The sequence below is a fragment of the Diceros bicornis genome, chromosome 25 (assembly GCF_020826845.1).
Source record: "Diceros bicornis minor isolate mBicDic1 chromosome 25, mDicBic1.mat.cur, whole genome shotgun sequence".
Classification (NCBI taxonomy): Eukaryota; Metazoa; Chordata; class Mammalia; order Perissodactyla; family Rhinocerotidae; genus Diceros; species Diceros bicornis.
In genome coordinates this window covers 4,054,733-4,073,380 of record NC_080764.1, presented here as the reverse complement: position 1 = coordinate 4,073,380, position 18,648 = coordinate 4,054,733, and the positions used below count along the sequence as shown (strand labels likewise).

Genomic DNA, 18,648 nt, shown 5'->3' with positions numbered 1-18,648 from the left:
CACGGACCTGGGAATATGAGCTTACACGGCAAGAGAGAATATCACCTCATGAGGCAAAGATGTCTTCAATTCAGGATCTTGACATGAGAAGATCCTCGTTATCTGGGTGGGCCCTCTGCAACCACACGTGTCCTTATGAGGGAGGGGCACTCTCAGAGTTTAGAGGCAAGAGGAGGAGGCCACATGAGGACGGAGGCAGAGACTGACGGGGCCACAAGCCAAGAGCACCTGAGGCCACCAGAGGCTGGCAGAGACAAGGAAGGATCCTCCCCCGGAGCCTTCAGAGAGAGCACGGCCCTGCCCACACCTTGGCGTGAGAATTCTGGCCTCTAGAACTGGGAGGGAATTAATTTCTGCTGTATTAAGACCCCCAGTCGTGGTCATTTATTACGGCAGCCACAGGAAACTGCTGCAAATCTCAAACACATCGAGGGAACCAGCCCGATTCAGCGGAATCTTCTTCCAGGACAGTCCCCGAGAGAAAGCAGTGCCCCTTAAACCTGTCAGCACCTCCCGAGCTTCAGTGGACCTAGAGCCATTGGAGAGAAAGCACCCTCTTGTCCCCGAGGCCTGTGGGGTGCCCTCAGCTGGCAGCAGCTAAGGACCCAGGAAGCACCAAATAAACAGAATGCAGGTGGATTTCAAAAGTCTTGGTGCCAGAACGGGTAGGGGGGCCAACCAGAGGGGGCCCTGGACATGTGCAGACGAGGCGCCTGGGGCACCGGGGGAGGGTCAGCCGAGCTGACCACCAGGACTCGATGCCCAGAACCCAGCTCAACTCCCTCAACAAGGCGCTTCCAACTCCCTGAAAGCAAAGGCAGGGTCCTTCTGAGCCAGGGGCCGGGCCACGGACATGGGCTCAGACGGATATTGGATATTGGGCTCAGGAGGCATCCGGGACCCTGAACGAGGCAGAGCCTGGCAGACGGTCCTGACCTGGGCAGCCTGGGCCCCAGCCAACGTGCCCTGGGTCCTGGTGGGACACAGCCTTCACACTGCCCTGGGACCTGAACCCACGCTGAGAAGCCCGAGTCCCGTCATGGGGCCATGCAGGGCTCCCTTGTGGCCTTCTGGGCCTCTGCAGCCGCCTCTCTCCAGGAACCATGGAGGGGGGTGCTACACAACCTGGAAACAGCCTCATCCAGGGAGGCCCCCGGATTTGGGAGAGGTCCCCCAGGGAGGCCCTGGGGAGACAGCCAGCCTCTCGGCCAGGGCATCCGCCCTGCATGTTTCAAGAACCAGCTCCAGGAGGACATCTTGGACATAGGACTATGATTTAGTTCTAATGACACGGTGACATCTGAGGGTGGGAGCAAGGGCAGTCCTGGGAAGGTCTCCTAGACAGAGAGGATGGGCAGGTGGGGATGGGCCGGGCCCTGCTCCCTGGGGGAGAGGGATGCACATGGCCTGGCCCCGGGCAGAGTGCTCAGCCCCTCCTGGTGGGGAGTGGGCTGGCCTGGCTGAGTCACCAAGGGGTGAGAGAGGGAGGGAAGCAGGGAGGGAGGCTGAGGGTCTGGGCATGCTCCTGCTGACCATGGGAAAGACGACCTATCAGTGGAAAGTGAACCTGGCGGCTGTGTGCAGGGAGGCTGGAAAGGGGCGTCCCCACCACTTTCTCAGTTCGCAGGGAAACCGTGCCAACTCTCAAACAGCAACGTGTCCAAACTCAGCTGGAATGTTAACTAAAACCTTGATCATCCATGCAAAACAGCAGCTCAGCCCCCTGATGGTTTGAATTCCCCTTCCTGCATGGTGCCAGGAGGAGGGACAGTTCCTCGGGACAGATCAATGTCCAGAAAAAATAGCACATATTCACTGGGAGGCAGGAGAACAGCCAAACTGCCCTCATTAGCACAAACGCCCTCCCTCCAGCTGTGCCCGGCCAGCTCCATTAAGTCTGGCCTTACCACCTGGGCCCCGCAGGCCCCGCAGGAGCGTGACAGAGATGTGTGTCTGTCTACACCAGGGAAAGGGCTTGGGGCGGGCGACCGGCAGTGGTGGGAGCAGAGAACACTCCCTGGGGAAGTCTGGGGCTGCCACTCTCAGGCCAGGGGCTCAGACTGGCCCCTAGCAACTTCCGATGGGCCTCCAGAGAAACGGTGGGGACAGCCAATCCCACCGTGGTGCAGATGGCAAAGGCCCCGCTTACTCATCCTCCCACAAATATTTACGAGTGCCAAGTGGTGCCAGGCGCTGGTGGGAGCCAAGGGTGTGGTCAGCAGAATAACGGAGCCCCAAAGATGTCCACGTCCCACACCCTGAAGCCTGAGGATATGACCTTACACTGCAAAAGGGACTTGGCAGGCGTGGTTCAGTCAGGGATCTTGAGATGGGAAGTAATCCTGGATGACTGGGGGCCCAAGGTAATGACAAGCGTCCTCATGAGGCGGAGAGGAGGACGAGGGTCAGTAGACAGAGCTACGATAACAGAAGCAGAGGTTGGAGTGAGGTGAGGCTGGGCTGTGAGCTAAGGAGTGCAGGCGGCCTCTAGAAGCTGGAAAAGGAGAGAATCTCCCCCAGAGCCTCCAGAAGGAATTGTAAGAGAATAAACTTGTGCTGTTTAAGCCACTTGTTTGTGGGACTTTGTCACAGCAGCCACAGGACACTAGCTGAAGGGTGAACAGGGAAGCCCAGTCCTTGCTCTAATGGAGCCTGTGTTCTAGCTCTTTCTACAGAGCAGCTGCTCTCCAAAGGCACACACAGCGGACACTTGCATCCTGCAATGGAGGGGACTGGCAAGACCCAGCCAAGGAGGCTCGTCTCCCCTCAGATGGCACGGTGTGATACCACAGGGAGGTTCTGACTGCATGTGGCATGTCCTCAGGTCACTTCACCAGCCACCATCCGACACTTCAGTGCATGCTTCTGTTCCTCGGGGACACACCCTGCACCCAGTTCATCTGCTGAGTGGGATGTGGAGAACTTTCGTGCTCTTGTGTTCCGACCTTTAAAAGGAGAACAAACCACAGAAGCCTGTCTCCCACCCAGGAGTGTCCTCTGGCCCAGCAGATGCTCGACAAGCAGGTTGACAAGAAGTGGCTACCACCACCGACTGCCAGAAGCCCTAAGGAGGGTGGAATTGTGTCCCCCCAAATCATACATTCAAGTCTTGACCTCTGGTACCTGTGAATGTGATTTTATTTGGAAATACATTCTTGCAGATGTCGTCAAGCTAAAACAACTATACTGGATTAGGGTGGGCCCTAATCCAATGATTGGTATCCTTCTAAGAAGAGGGAAATTTGGACAGAGACAAAATATACACGGGGAGAAGGCAGTCTGAGGACAGAAGCAGAGACTGGAGCGATGCATCTACCAGCCAAGGAACACCTGGGGCCTCCAGAAGGCAAGAAGAGGCAGGAAGGATCCTCCTCTGGAACCTCCAGAGGGAAAGTGGGCCAGTCAACACCTTGATTTTGGACTTCTGGCCTCCAGAACTGTGAGAAAATCTGTTCCTGTTGTTTGAAGCCGTCCAGTTTGTGGTCTTTTGTTATAGAAGCTGCAGGAAGCTAACAGAAGCCCCGAGGAGGAATGCAGGGCCAGTCTGAGGATGGTCCTCGTCCCTGATGGCCGGCTGTGCGTGTACACCCTGACCAGGGGAGGAGGATGCTAATTCTGTCTGTCAAAAGCCCCAATTTTGGGGGGAAAGAATTTCATAGAAGAGAACCGGCGATACCTGGTTAAATTTATCCACACCATGATCTCTCAGTATATGATTTTAATGGAAAACAAAGACAGCCAGAAGTGCAGTAATGCCCTAGCTTCACGATAACGTACCAGGGAAATGCTGGAGATCCACAACCTAGAATCTGTAGACAGAGCCAAACGTAAAAACTGGAAAGGTGCTAACGGGAGAAAAACTTGAAGTAATCCTGAATATCTGAAAAGTACAATTTCCTAAGAAAGGATTCTGTTTCTGCTTTATTTGAGATTTTAATTATAGGCCAGGTAATGATTTTTATTTTGAATGATAATTAACTCTCTGGTTTAAGGACTAAATTCAACTTGACAAGGAATACTTCGAAGTGCAGCTTTAATCCCGTAAATTGCAGGAAGCGCTGGCAAACCTGACTTCTCCCTGTATTAGCGAACGGCACTCCGCAGGATGACAGCCCGGCTCAGGACGCACGAGGCATTTTCAGTCTAAGACGGAGGTGCAGGGTTTTCCGCTTGGGACCCTTTAGTACGTTAGTGAATCACATGATGATGGACACACCACTACTCTGATAGTAGAATTCGAGATAAAACACAGAGTTGGAATAATGTACATTTTTTACAACAGAATCAGAGAAAGGCCAGAACTGATTTTAAACTTTTTCCCATGAACCAAAAAGACGATTAGATTTTTACACTAAAAATTTCCCTGGCCCTGAACCTACACAGAATGTCCTGGCTAGGGGAAGCTCACCACGGGGGAGAGTCAGGGTCCCCAGCCCAGAGAGGTCACCACGGGGGACAACTAGTCAGGGCCCTCAGCCCAGGGAGGTCACCAGAAGGGTCAGTTAGGGCCCCCAGCCCAGGGAGGTCACTATGGGGAACAGTCAGGGCCCCCAGCCCAGGGAAGTCACCGCGGGGAACAGTCAGGGTCCCAGGAAGGCCCTCACACAGGACAACTGGTCGGGCCCACCCTGGGGTAGTTAGCACAAGCTCAAACCCAGCATCACTGAGACTCTCCTAAGAGCCCACTGACCCACAGATTCCCAAACCAGGATAATCCCAGCTGAGGAGCACCTGATATGATGCAGCGTCCAGCAGTGTGGGCATCTGAAGCCCAGGGACAGCTGCGTGCACAGAGGTGGGACTATTAGCCACTATTCACTGAGACACCCTCCGAATCCAGACAAGCGGCCCAGGGGTCTAAAAACAGGGGCTCGAGAATAAACAGGACCCTAACAAAGATGACTCGGCTGGAGCGACCCAGGATGGGTGCCCAGACGGCCTTTGCCCAGGCAGGGCCGCTGCCAGGCCTTCCCTGCATCACGCAGAATGCAGCAGAACAGGGAGAACCCCCCTCCCTGGTGACATCAAAGCTGCCGCCTTCTCAGGAATGTTCCCCATGGGCAGACGTTAATCTGAGATGATAAATCACCTTGCACGCTCACAGCGTGAAGATATATGGACAGGAGAAGGGCAGAGCCTTCACAGGCGCACTGAGGAGTGGAAGCGCAGGTTAGCACATAGCTGTGCTGTGAGAACAGGACCAGACCGGGCTCGGCCAGTGCTCACACCAGCAGGACAGTCATCAACGCCTCGGCGTCCCCCCAGGACGGGACAAAGGAGACAGGAGGAGAGTCCTGTCCCTCCAGCTCAGTGATCGAAGCAGCAAAGGTGTTGTTTTCAGCACAACACAGCAGAAGTCGAGGCCCCCAGGATGTCTTCCCGGGCCTGCGTGGAGGAGCGGCCCAGTTAACCTCTGACCCTGTTGTCCCTGCACGAGTATTTATTACACGCCTACTGTATGCCCAGTGCTGTGCTGATGGACAGGAGACGCTGGACGTCAAGCGCAGAGGGGAAGGAGCAGACGGCACCAAGCAGACACAAATTCTTGGCCTCTGACCACCGCCATGGAGGAGGGGGCTGCAGTGAGGGGAGAGGAATGGGGACAGGGAGGTGACATTCAGGGAAGGCCTAGGGGAAAGGGCACTCCAGGTGCAAGGGCCCACGTGAGAGGGGCCAGGCATGTTTCCAGAAGGTGAGCAAGGGGAGTAGGACCAGGGCGAGGCCGGATCCCAAGGGCGCTGCGGGCCCAGGCTGCTAGACCTTACACTAGGGCAGCGGGACCAGGGCACGGGTAGTAGGATGCGACTCAGGGCACGGGTAGTAGGATGCGACTCAGGGCACGGTTAGTAGGATGCGACTCAGGGCACGTTTTAACTGGACACTGTGGGCTCTCCATGCAGAGCAGATCGCAGGGGTGGGAGACAGGTCAGGAGGCTCCACCGAGTGACGATAACATGCCGAGCAGTGGAGAGAAGGGTTGGAACATGGAGGCAGAATCGTCGGGACTTGGTGATGGTTCAAACATGAAGTGTTGGGGGGGATCCACCGTGAGCCCTGAGTGGGCTGAAACGAGAAGCCCAGGGAGGAGAGGCAGGTTCGGGGTGGGTATCCGGAATCGGTGCTGGCCGCTCTGAGCTGGAGACCCGCGTGGCGAACTGGCCGTAGAGGCGGGAGGGCAGGTGTGGAAGCCTCGCCTGGGCAGCACGTGAGGCCTTTGGAGTCAGGCTCAGGAAGGAGACCCCCGGGTCTCCCCACCCAGCTCTGCACCTCCGTGTTCCTAAAACTGGATGACAATGTCCCCACCTCATGGGGCTGTCACAGACACGGAGGAAGGGCCTGGAGCAGAGCCTGGGATGACCTTGTTCTCAATCCCCGTTAGCGAGCGAGCGTTACCAGGCTGGTAAGGAGAGTGTGATTAGACGGTTTAACTAGGGAAAGGGTGAACCAAGACGCAACAGGACCGGGATTCAAAATTGCGTCCTACGGCTCGCCCTGGGTTTAATTACGTCCAGTGTCTTCCTGGGAAGGAATAGTTTCCTGCTAACCCCTTGGGTAACAGGCTGACCGTGAAGTGAACCCCCCTCCCTGGGGCCACCGGCCTGCCCAGCACGCCGCTCTTTATCGCCCATCACACTTCTCTGTGAACTTAGTGCTCTAGACAGAAGGCGCTTTTAAAAGGTGCTATGAAATAAACGAAGAGAAAGGACCAGCTCAACAGGTAGACCCAGCCGTTCCTCCCTGAAGGAGTTCACGGGGCGGACGGGCCCGAGCTCAGAAGCCAGGACACAGCGTTTGAATCCTGACTCATCTCTCAGGGCTCCTCCACCTCCACCGTGGCGGTGTGGGCAGGACTGCTCTCTGTGTGGGCCCGTCCCGTACACTGCAGCATGCTGAGCAGCATCCCTGGCCTCCACCCACTAGCACCCCACCCCCAGCTGCGACCACAAAAATGTCCTCGGACCCTCGGATATTGTCAGATGTCCCCCAGGGGCAGAATCATCCCCCTCGTGGGAACCCTGGGCTGGATACTTCAATGTTCTGTACCTCAGTCTCTCCACTTATAATACGGAGCTGCTGCGAGGATTAATGAGACAACACATGTAGAATCATCTAGAACAGTACAGCACACTGAAGTGGCCAATAAATATTAGCTGCAAAACACTGTTGTCCTGAGGGACACGGAAATAAGTGAATCACACTCAACGTGAGAGCGGAGCAACCAACACATAAACAGGGCATGAGGAAGCCTCAAGGAAGACAGAGGGATGTCATCCGAGAAAGTCGGGAAATCTTCCAGAACCTTCCCAGAGCAGGGGATGGCGGCCGAGGTGGATTCTGAAGGAGGCAATGCCAGAGGGACGGCAGGTGCGGAAGCGGGGAGACAGGAAGAACGGGGCCACATCCTTGGGGAATTTAACGGAAACCAAAAGCACGCAGTTTACAAACTGTAAGACTTGGGGCTGAGAGCTGAGGAAAACGGTGTGTTCGTTACACAATAGTTGTTCGGTAACATCTGTTGAGTTGAGAAAGAAATCAGGATGGCATCCAATACGCCTCCACACAGTCAATGCCTTCAGTCCTTCTGTCCCCGTTCCTTTTGGGTGGGGTCAGCTGCTGCAGCCCCAACCACGGCCCCAGCGCAGAATTATTTGCACGGACATGGGGTGAAGAGGCCTTCTCCCTGCAAGGACCGGGGGACTCCTCATCCCATGGGGCCTCGGTACTCCTCTGAGGCCAAAGTGGATTTAAGGAACACAGGAGAGCCGTCAGGAATATTTTTTCCAGCATCAAATTCACTGAGCTTTTCCTGAAATTAACTGATACCTTCCTTCACCCCGCCCGTCTCCTGTCGGGCAACACAGGAAGCCAGGGTCTTCCAGGGGCCTCGGCTGCCTCCACCTTCCCAACCCGAGGCCAGAGCTCAGCTTACCAGGGAACAAGTAACAAAACCCTTGCGACGACAGTGCTGCTTTCACCACCAATAAATGAGCTCAATTACCTCCATTCCAAAGGGGGATGGCTTCAAAGGAAAAGAGGAAGAAAGAGAGGAAGGAGGACAGAGTAAAAATAATCAGTCTGAATCAGTCCTATCTCGGAGGGAAATACGTAGGATAATCTTAGTACCAAAGACATTCAAATTAGTCCCATGCCAATCACGACATTTCAGTGGATCTTCTGGTGATGACACACTGGGCCATTCCCCAGTCATTACTTTTCTAGAAACGACTCTCATGATGAAAACGCAATTGGAGAACTCTGAAAGTTCTCAACAGGTCATTCTCTCTTTGGAGAGGGTCCAGGAGTCCACATGTCCCTAGCGGCCTGCTCACATGCGGCCCCAAGCTTACATCCTGGACCTCTCGAACCCAGGCCTGCTGCTGTGGCCGCTAAAGCGAAGCTGGTCTCCCCACCCTAGGCTTCCAACCCATCTTCAAGACAAAGCCGCCAGAGCCTGGGGGGAGACTGAGGGGCTCTCCCCACCAGCTCCCCGCCGCCACGAGTCTCAACCAGTGACAGGACCAATTGCACAGGTAACACTGGGTGGTCCACCCAATTGGGCAGGAGCAGGTCTGATGTGTGCACTGGCCTGGCATACAGCAGGCACTCAATTAATGCTTGTGGAGTGAGTGAATGATTGTATACTGGCTGACCCCCTGGAGTGCACCAGGCCCTTCCCTGGGGGCCTGGGACCACAGCACTTCGGAAGAGGCCAAGACACCAGCTCAGCGCCGTGAAGTGGGAAGGAGAGGAAGGGCGTACCACTGCCCGCTTCAGGAAGCTCCACGGAGCACGGCTCCACTACAACTCCGAGCGGGGACCAGGGCGAGAGGGGAGCCCGGGCCAGGTCTCCTCGGCACAACCGGAGACCCCCATCTGACAACTCTGTGTGGGCTTCAGGGGCCGCGTGTCTCCTTTGCCTTCCCTCCCCGCTCACCACCAGGCCCCAGGGCAGCCAGGAATTGAGGATTAACACTCAGCGAGTGTTTTCCCCAGTGGGAAAGAGACCTCCAGACCCGATGGGAAGGACAGACGGACAGCCAGCCACAGACAGGCGGGCGAGGGGAGAACACGGGGCAGGCAAGCACTTTCTCACCACACGGCTGTACCACCCATTGTAAGCAGGCTGGGGTTCAGACGCGGCCAGCTGGGGCACACCCCCACCTTCTCAGACTGCTGACAACCTCTCTCTGGTGGCTTCTCCTCTTTGATGCCAAGACCATGCACAGCCACCTTCCTCTCCCAAGCCCCCCGGGGTTTACTCTCTCTTCCTGCTTAATAAATCCTGCTAATACCCTAAACCCCTGTCCTAAGCTTGATCAACTTGTGCCGTCCCACACGGCAGACAATGATGTCTCAGGTGTTTCTATTAAACGTGCTAACCAAGGACACCGTCCATGGAAGAACCCCAGTGCTACCTCCAGTACGAATCAAGTCCCACCCAATCCCCAGAGAGCTTTCCAGAGAGACAGACCGTTCACAATGGGGGCCGTCGTAAACTGCATTTTCACAGGGGCCACAACTTTATGTAACAGGAGATCGAAGACCACAGCAAGAACGAGTGTTTCTGTACTGCTCTCGGCGGGCGTTTCATTTTCAAAAACAACCGTGAGCCGCCTTTGGAGCAATTCATCCCTGTGACTAGTCAGGATACCTCGGGGTGCGTGTATCTTCAAGGCGGAGAAGATGAGTAATTTCTACAGCAACAACGAGGCGTGAAGGAACGAACCTCTTTCCGGACCAAAATGATTAATGGCTCACGATGTCTCCCCCAGGTACACGGCTTTACAATAACCAATTAAATTTGAAATCCGGAATGAAGTACTTTAAATTTAAAGCCACTTAAAAGGAGCACATGTTGTTTCACGCACGTAGATTTTTTTTTTTAGGTGGCTCTCACGCTATAATCTTCCTCCTACTGTTCTCATAAAGAAGTGACTTAAGTCCCACGGGGTCAATAGAGACCTCGGAGCTGTTGTCAGGAAGCCCTCTTCCCACCTGCTCGCTGGCTAAGAAGCCACTTCTGAAATCATTTCAAGGTTCACGGAGCCGACACCCGGGCCCAGCGTCTGTCCTTTGTTTCCCCCAGGATGGAAGCAGACCGAGGAAACCACTGGAAACCCTCTGACATGTGAACTGGGAGCCTCGTGCAAATCAGAGGGGACCCGGCCCCCCCCCCCCCCCCGCGGCCTGTGCCCGCCCCGGGGCCCAGGGGAGCGACACCTACCGGTGAAGTCCTCCTGACACTCGCAGGTGTAGCCGCCCTCGCGGCTGCGGCACCGGCCGTTGGCGCCGCAGGGGCTGGAGTAGCACAAGTCGATCTCGGTCTCGCAGTAGTCGCCGGTGAAGCCCGGCGGGCAACGGCACCGCAGGCCGTTGATGGGGTGGATGGGCCGGAAGAGCACGGTGGTGGAGCTGATGAAGGGTGCTGAGCTGTCGAACTTGAGCACCGACACGCACTTCATGTAGTTCTCGCAGGGCTCCCGCAGGCAGATGTTGTCGTCGAAGGGCAGCACGCGCTGGGTGGACACGGCCGTCAGCAGCGTCCGGTTCAGGTAGATCTGCTCCTGCAGGTCCTCTGAGGGGAAGAACTTGTCGCGGACACCGCCGGGGAGCAAGGCCGAGAAGGTCACGTTCAGGATGTTGGAGCTGACGTCCGTGTCGTTCTGGATGTTGAAGACGAAGACGTCGTCCTTGGTGGTGGACAGCACCGTGGCCACGCCTTCCACGAAGAGGGACAGCAGCGGAGAGAGGAACTTCTCCTGCGACATGTTCTCCAGGCGGACGGTGATGCTGTTGGTCAACATGTCGTCGGTGATGATGGTGACCCGCAGGGTGCAGAGCGCCGCCACGCTGTGGATGCCGTCTGCGAGACACAAGGAGGCTGGGGTCACTCGGGTGACCGCCCATGGGAGTCCTGGTCCCACTGGGTACAGCACACCCACTTCCCACACCCAGCCCCCACTTCCCAGCCCCCATCCCTCCCCCTCCACACCTGGCTTCCAAAAGCACAGCTCTCATCATGTCCGTCTTGCTCAGAAGCCCCCACTGGACCCCCAACCCCTCAGCAGGACATCCCATGACCACCATAATCCAACCCTGCACTGCCCCAGAGACTCCCCACCTAACATGCTTTGCTCTAGACACATAGGGATGCCGAGCCCCCATTTTACCACCTCTGCACCTGTTCCAGCCACCAGGAGACCCATCCTGATCCTACCCATCTCCCCTGTTCGATTCAGACCTCACAATGTCCAGAATGGTCCCGCCCAGGTCTTGGTCTACACTGTGTTGATGGTTTCTCTTCCCTTAGCTGTATCCAATTCATCTCTACACGCCCAGCACATGGGAGACACTCAGCAAATGCTGCTCTAGAAGGACATGTACGAGATGACTTTGCCCCTCAGCCAACACAAGTGAGCAAACCATGAAACAAGGGACTTAGGATTTTGAGACCAAAAAGAGTACAATATTTTGCTCATAAAGTTGAGCACACCATTGGTTCTGAGCCCAGAATCAGAGGGGCTGTCCAAGGGCTGGCCACAGGTGCTCTCCCTAGGATGGCTGTGGGGCAGCACCACCAACCTTCCCGGCACCCCTCACAGGTGCAGCCACCCCCCACCCCCAAGGGGCCTTTACCTGCCTCCCAAGACCCCCCTCGAATGTACTATGGGAACCCGAGAAAAACCTGGAAGTTTACATCCTTCTAGCTTGGCTCATATTCTGTGTCCCCGCAGCTCTGGTTGATCCCGCCCCTCTGCTCCCCTCAACCTGTCTCCCTGGCCCCCCATGAGCACACCCGCCAGTTTCCATGGGGCATGGAGCCATCTGTGCAAGCCAGTGACCCCCCTCAATCCTGTGAGCCCCTGGTGGGTAAAGACTTCTCCCTCTCCTCTCAGACCGACTGCCTGGCAGGTGCCCACCGGAGAGGGCAGGAGCCATGGGGGATCCCCTCCCACTTGCTTCTGGGAAGCTGCAGAAGATGCAAGAAAGCCTGGGACCACTGAGAGGATGCAGTCAGGTAACAAAACCCAGAGGCCAGCCACCTTGTCACTCTGGCCCCAGCACAGTCCCCACCAAGGCACAAAACTTGCAGGGAGCCCTTAAAATAACGGGGAACAGGAGCACCGAAGCTTCTGCACCCTGGCACTGTTTTTCTCAGGCACTTGAGAGCCATAAGCCACTGTGCGAGGGACCATGAGTCATACAACTTGTGCAATCAATGGAGAAACATAATCGCTCCAACACACAACACATTCGGTGCTCTACTGACCTATCACAGCAAACCCGAGATTCTGGGAGATTCTGAGAACACCAGCATCATCCCACTTCACAGCTGGAGGGCGGCCCCGGCTTCCACCCCATAATAACACCCATCGCCCAGTAAGTCAGGCCCCGAGCACGCTATTACTATTCCACCCAGTCCTCACGACAACCTGGCAGGGCTGAATTTAGAAAGTGACAATAATATTTGTATAACCTTGGTGTGGGGAGGGCATCTCTAAGGCTGGCACAAAACCCAGAGGTCTGCAAGCTAAGGGCTCAGTTCTGTCTACAGCTTCTACGGAGCAGAAAGGCGACAGCCCAGACCACCTCTGCAGCTCATCTACAAAGGGCCGGTGGTAATTACTAATAAATAACGAGGAAAAATAAATTAAGGCAAAAAGAAATGGCAGAGCACATGGTGGCAGACAGCCTCAAGGATGGCACCACCCCCCTTCCCTCCCCACAAGCAGGCCACTCCCTGGCAAGAGCGAGCATTGATTCCCCTCCCCTGGGATGGGCTGCACTTGCAACTGCCTCAGTTTCCCTCCACCATGGTCCTCACACTGCAGCCACACCAGTCGTCCTAAAATGCCCATCTCATCATGCCACTCCCTTGGGGTCCCCAATGGCACCCAGAATAAAACCCATGCCACTGACCCCATCTTATGGTCCTCCATGATTGGTCCTCATCACCCTCCCCTCTCATCATAGTGACACCTTCCTGTCACCCTGGCTCCCTCTTCCTGCCCCAGGGCCTTTGCATACCTTGTCTTCCACCCAGAGCACTGCCCTCCTTGTCAACTATCCAGATCTCAGCTGAATGTCCCTCATCAGAGGGGCCTTCCTCACCCGCCCCCCACGCTCTGCCACATCCCTACTTTATGCGCACAGGAGAGGCCACAGCCTGATTTTATTCTTATTTGTTCATCTCTGTCTCTCCCCGCGTGAGCCATGAGGACTGAGAACCTGTAGGTCTTGTTCCTGTTGTACCTGTCACGTCTAGAACAGTTCCTGGCACTCAGAAGCTGCTAGATAAACATTCGTGGAATGGAGGGAGGGAGGGAGGCAGGGAAGAATGAAGATGCCCAGTGGTACCTCTTTAACCCCAAGATTAACATTTGCACAAACAGCATCAGAGACTCCATTTTTCCAAGTAAGCTATTTTCGTTTTTTTTTTTTTTTGCGAAGGCCCATTATAATAATACAAGACATAGGATATTGTTTGTTTCCTGGTGGCAGTTCTTATAAAACATCCTTTTAATCTTAAACCACACACGGATCGGGGCCGCCCTATGGCTTAGCGGTTAAGTGCGCGCGCTCCGCTACTGGCAGCCCGGGTTCGGATCCCAGGCGCACACCGACACACTGCTTCTCCAGCCATGCTGAGGCCGCGTCCCACATACAGCAACTAGAAGGATGTGCAACTATGACATACAACTATCTACTGGGGCTGTGGGGGGAAAAAAAAAAGGAGGAGGATTGGCAATAGATGTTAGCTCAGAGACGGTCTTCCTCAGGAAAAAGAGGAGGATTAGCACAGATGTTAGCTCAGGGCTGATCTTCCTCACCAAAAAAAAAAAAAAACAAAACACCACACATAGATCTGTTCTGGCCCAAGACGCAAAGGTCATGCTGATTTTAAGCTCCAAACTTTGCTCATCTTGGGTGCCCTGGGCTATCCTGTCCCCCTCCCCGGGGTGGGGTGGGGGTTCTAGCACTCGGACCCTCTCACAGGCAGCCCAGGGGGGCACAGCACAGAGGAATGCCCAGAAACAAGAAGCCACATTCCAGGTACAGACATTTTCACTAAGGGCCAAAATGACAACATGACCAGAAAAGAGCATTAAATATTAACTAGCGTCGAATGCGCTGGAAAACAAAATATGCACCTTACTATTAATATACATCAATTTCTTTCAAGACCATGGACGGCCCTGGACACCTCAAGTGCTGGGAGACAATGAATTTACTTTGTACTCAAGTCGTCTGGCCTGGACTTCTGAGCCTCCACAAGCACCAACCTGACTGCCCATCAACAGGGGGCCCCAAAATAAAGAACGGCTGTCCTGACCGCGGAGCTCTGCGCAACTCACCCACAACAGGGAGACACCTCCACTGCTGTCGGGACAGACGCGGACAACACGACGTTAGGGGGAGAGTGAGTGACTCTGCACACAAAACAAAAACATATGTTTGTGCACGAGTCCAGAGAGCCACTGGCAGGGAGAGCAGAACATCCACTGGTTACCACGGCTCCGTCCGGGTCGCTGAATTTGTTTTTAAATAAACTTTTTATTTTAGAACAGTTTCAGGTTTACAGAAAAATTGAAAAGATAGTGCAGAGAGTTCCCAGATACCTGGCACCGGTTTCCCCTATTATGAACATTATTACATTAGTGTGATATATTGTTACAATTAATGAAGCAATACTGACACACTGTCAACTGAATGAAGTCCCTGCTTTATTCAGAGTGCCTTAGCTTTTACCTACCGCCCTTTTTCTGGTCCAGGACTCCATCCAGAGGCCCACAGGACATCTAGTCGCCATGTCACAGCTCCTCCGGGCTGGGACGGTTTCTCAGACTCTCCTTGTTTTTGCCGACCTTGACAGTTTTGAGGAGTCCTGGGCAGGAATGTTAGGTCACTGATATTTGGGTGTTTTTCACTTTCTCCTCTATATTTTCCTATATTGTTTTATTTTTCTGCATGAGCATACACTAGGTTTACCAATTAAAAGCCTATTTTTATTTTGGAAAACACAGAGCTTGCCCAGGGCTCTCCGCAGCCTGTGTTCCAGGCGTTCCTTCTGTGGCTATAAGCAATGGTGCTGGAACGAGCAACTCCGGGTCAGCTTTGCAGCGCCCCACAATCAGTCACGCGCAAGTTCCACTGCTTTCCTTAGGAAAGATAAGTCACCTCCCTGTCCCTGAGTCATAGTGGGAAAGAGACAGAACAGATGGCAGAGCTCGAGGCTGTAGGATGCTCACCGGCAGGTGCTCTGCACGCACAACCTCAGACGATGCCTGGGAACAGCTCTGCAGGTCTTCACGGAGGGTGGGGTCTGTCCAGCCCTCTGACTTTGGGGAAAGGATAACCATCATCCAAGATCACGTCCCTCGTGGCAGGACCATGCCTGAGTCACCGGGGGGGAGAGGTCACACTGTGGCCTCCAAGGAGCCAGCGGCCCTCGTGGGGCGGGGGACAGAGCTACATTTGCAGGACACGGTGCCAGGACAACCCCAGGAGGCAGCAGGGAGGCAGGCCTCCAAGGAGGAACAGTTTGTCCTGGGGCTGCCCTAACAAAGCACCACAGCCTGGGGGCTTTAGCAGGCTTGAACAATATTAACCTCTCAGTCTAGAGGCCAGAAGTCCGAGATCAGGGTGTTGGCAGAGTTGGTTCCACCTGGAGGCTCTGGGGGAGAATCTGTTCCATGGCTCCCTTCCAGGTGCTGGTGGCTGCTGGCAGTCCTTGGCGTTCCTTGGCTTGTCACTCCAATCTCTGACTTGTGGTCATGTGGCCTTTTCCCATGTGTGTCTGCGCCCAAATTCCCCTCTCTTAAAAGGACAGTAGCTGTTGGATTAGGGCCCACTCGAATCCGGGATGACCTCATCTCAAAGCTGACCTTGATCACATCTGAACAGATCCAATCTCAGATAACACCGCATTCTGAGGTTCCAGGTGGACATGAACGCGGGGGGACACTATTCCGCCCAGGACTGATGCGACTGTGGTTGTGGGGAGACAAGGCCATAGAGGTGGGTGGAGGTCCTCTGATGCTGCCGCCCTCCTGGGCTTCTGGCCTCGGGCGGCTGCGGGGGGGACGCAGGAGAAACGTCCTCACGGTGTGGACTGGGCCTGTGCACGGGCAGTGCTCACTGCTCCCCGCGGTGGCTTCATACTAACATCTCCCCGCTATTGCCCCTTCAGTCCTTGTCACAGCCCAGGAGGGGCACCACTGCTGGTCCTTCACAGAGGAGGACACTCAGGCAGCAAGCAGTAGGCCCAGAACGACAGGGCTCGAGACCCCCCGATGGGGGATAAGGCGAACAAAGGGCCTAGAGGACCACAGTCCCGGCCTGGGAGGGTCTGCTGAGGACACGGAGGAGGAGAGGCTGGTTTCCTTGGAGACAACACAGTAAGGCAGGGCTACTGGCAGCTGAGACTTAGCTGGTGCCAAGAGGGAGCAGGACCACTCACCGTGAGTGTGCCCACCCCACCCCATGCAGTCTGGGGGAGGCACCTCCGGCTCCTATCGCCAGCACCCTGCCAGGCCTGGTTGGCACAGCCACGATGCTGTGGTCAGGCTGGCTGTTTGCTGTCCCACCAGTCTGAGACAAAGGCTGCGCTCCTGTCCCTCGTCCTGCCCCGTCCGGAGGCCTCACAAGGGGCAGGGAGTGCCTGCTCAGGGGCCACCAGAGGCCAGGGGACTTTGAAGTGGTTCCCTGCATTCCTCCCTCAGCGGGGTGTGCTGTTTTTTGAGGCCAAATTGAGGGCAGACAACAGGTGCGATGTTTTGATCTGCTACCTGAAGGGTGTCTGGCTTCTCTCCTTTCTGGGCAACAAAGGCCAAACCTAGAACCTGGGGCTGGGGATACGGGCTCACCTCACAGGAACAAGGCGACGAGGGTGAGGCGTTGGGGGACAGCGAGGACAAATGCCGGTGTCAGGTCCGCCGGCCTGCAAAGATGCAGCTTCTCCTGCCCCATCCACGGAGGAGGCACCCTCAGGCCCAGGAGGGGAGAGTCCCACTCAAGCACCAGCAAGGTGGGCAAATCAGGTATCGCATAAAAACCCCAACCCTGCTCTCAACGCGTCCATGTGTTTACCTGTCACTCAACTTGCAATGTGCTAAAGGAGCCAGTCCAACTCTGCCGGGCACCAGGTGGGTAAAGAGAGCACAGCCAGTGGCCCCTGCCTCCCTGTCCCCATGAGCACCATGACCTCGGCAGGACAAAGGGGAGGAAGGGTCCCTCCTGACCTCCCAAGGCAGCCCCCAGCCCCACCCTCCCAGGTGCCTTCTCCCAGCCGTGGACCCCGATGCCTCACCACACCACATTAGTGCTCATGTCCTGATCCCTATTTTGGGGGGACATCCAGACTCCTGCAAGACCCCAGCACCCAGCCCCCGACCACAATGTGCACCCTCCATATTGACATCTGAGTCCCTCAGCCTACCCTTCCTTCACCTAAAATGACTTCAAGCCCACACCCTCACCCCTTCCCCTGCCCCCCCCCAAGCTGTGCCTGTCTTTGTGCCCACACCTCCTCAGAGGAGGCAGGCTCTGGAGCTCACAGCACCCCCCAATCCCAACCTGGCACTCACTCCCTGATAACCGGGTGCTCACAGGTGCAAACTTTGCTTGGTCCATCGGTAAGGGGGGGTAGGAGCAAGGGCACCCCCCACAACAGTGCCGGGAAAGCCACCTAAGACACTGGGTACAAATACCAGGCCAGCGCCCAAGAGCACGCGGAAAGCACTCAACCAGCCTTCTCGCCACTGCGACTGTTATTAACAACGCCAAATCAAATAGGATGACCAGCTGCAGGAAATTTAAACCTCTTACTAGTAACTGCAATAACCACAAGGAGCCAGGTGGGAAAGAACAAACCCAAGTCTGACCGTGGGGCCCAGGCCCAGGCTGCAGGGCCCTGGGCGAGTCGTCCACCTGGCTGGGGTGTGGCTCCCTGAATCAAATGGAAATGCACACACAGCCACTGGGAAGCTCAGAAATGGGTAAATAATGAGCATCGTAATGCTCCTCTTAAAAATTTTTACAGCTTCAAATACACAACCATTCAAATAAAATATGCAATTTGATTTCACTACATTATTCCATTTCCAAGACACACTTATTTACCTAGCATCCTTCTTCCTCTCCAAAATTATAAAATTCTAGAAATGACAAGGAATTATTCTCTCCCAAGACATGGAGGAGAGGGAGAAGAAGCTACATCTCCAGACCATCAGGATCAAGTGAGCCAAATAAACACCACACGCGGGTAGAAAATGCCTGACTTCAGGTGGCGCAAGAAATAAGGAGATCTTACAAAGGAAGGACATTCTGACATATGTGACGGCATGGAGGAACCTCAAGGACACTGTGCCGAATGAAATAAGCCAGTCACAAAGGGACAAATCCTGTATGATTGCACTTACATGAGGTCCCTAGAGGAGTCAAATCCAGAGACCACAGAAAGTAGGGAGACAGGGGCTGGGGCGGGGGATGGGGTGTTAGTGTTTAATGGGGACTGAGTTTCACTGGGATGATGATAAAGTTCTGGAGATGAATGGTGGTGACGGCTGTACAACAATGTGAATGGATTTAATGCTACTGAACTCTACACCTAAAAACGGTTAAAATGGCAACTTGTATGTTATGTAA

At 55.1% G+C, this 18,648-nt stretch overlaps 1 protein-coding gene across 1 annotated transcript in view; it reads right to left on the bottom strand.

The window, feature by feature from the left end:
* The window catches only part of CELSR1 (cadherin EGF LAG seven-pass G-type receptor 1), a 149,832-nt gene that overhangs the window by 82,306 nt on the left and 48,878 nt on the right, over window positions 1-18,648 (bottom strand). Inside the window, 1 exon segment of the mRNA XM_058568133.1 lies at window positions 10,226-10,864. Coding sequence (XP_058424116.1) covers window positions 10,226-10,864 — 639 coding nt within the window.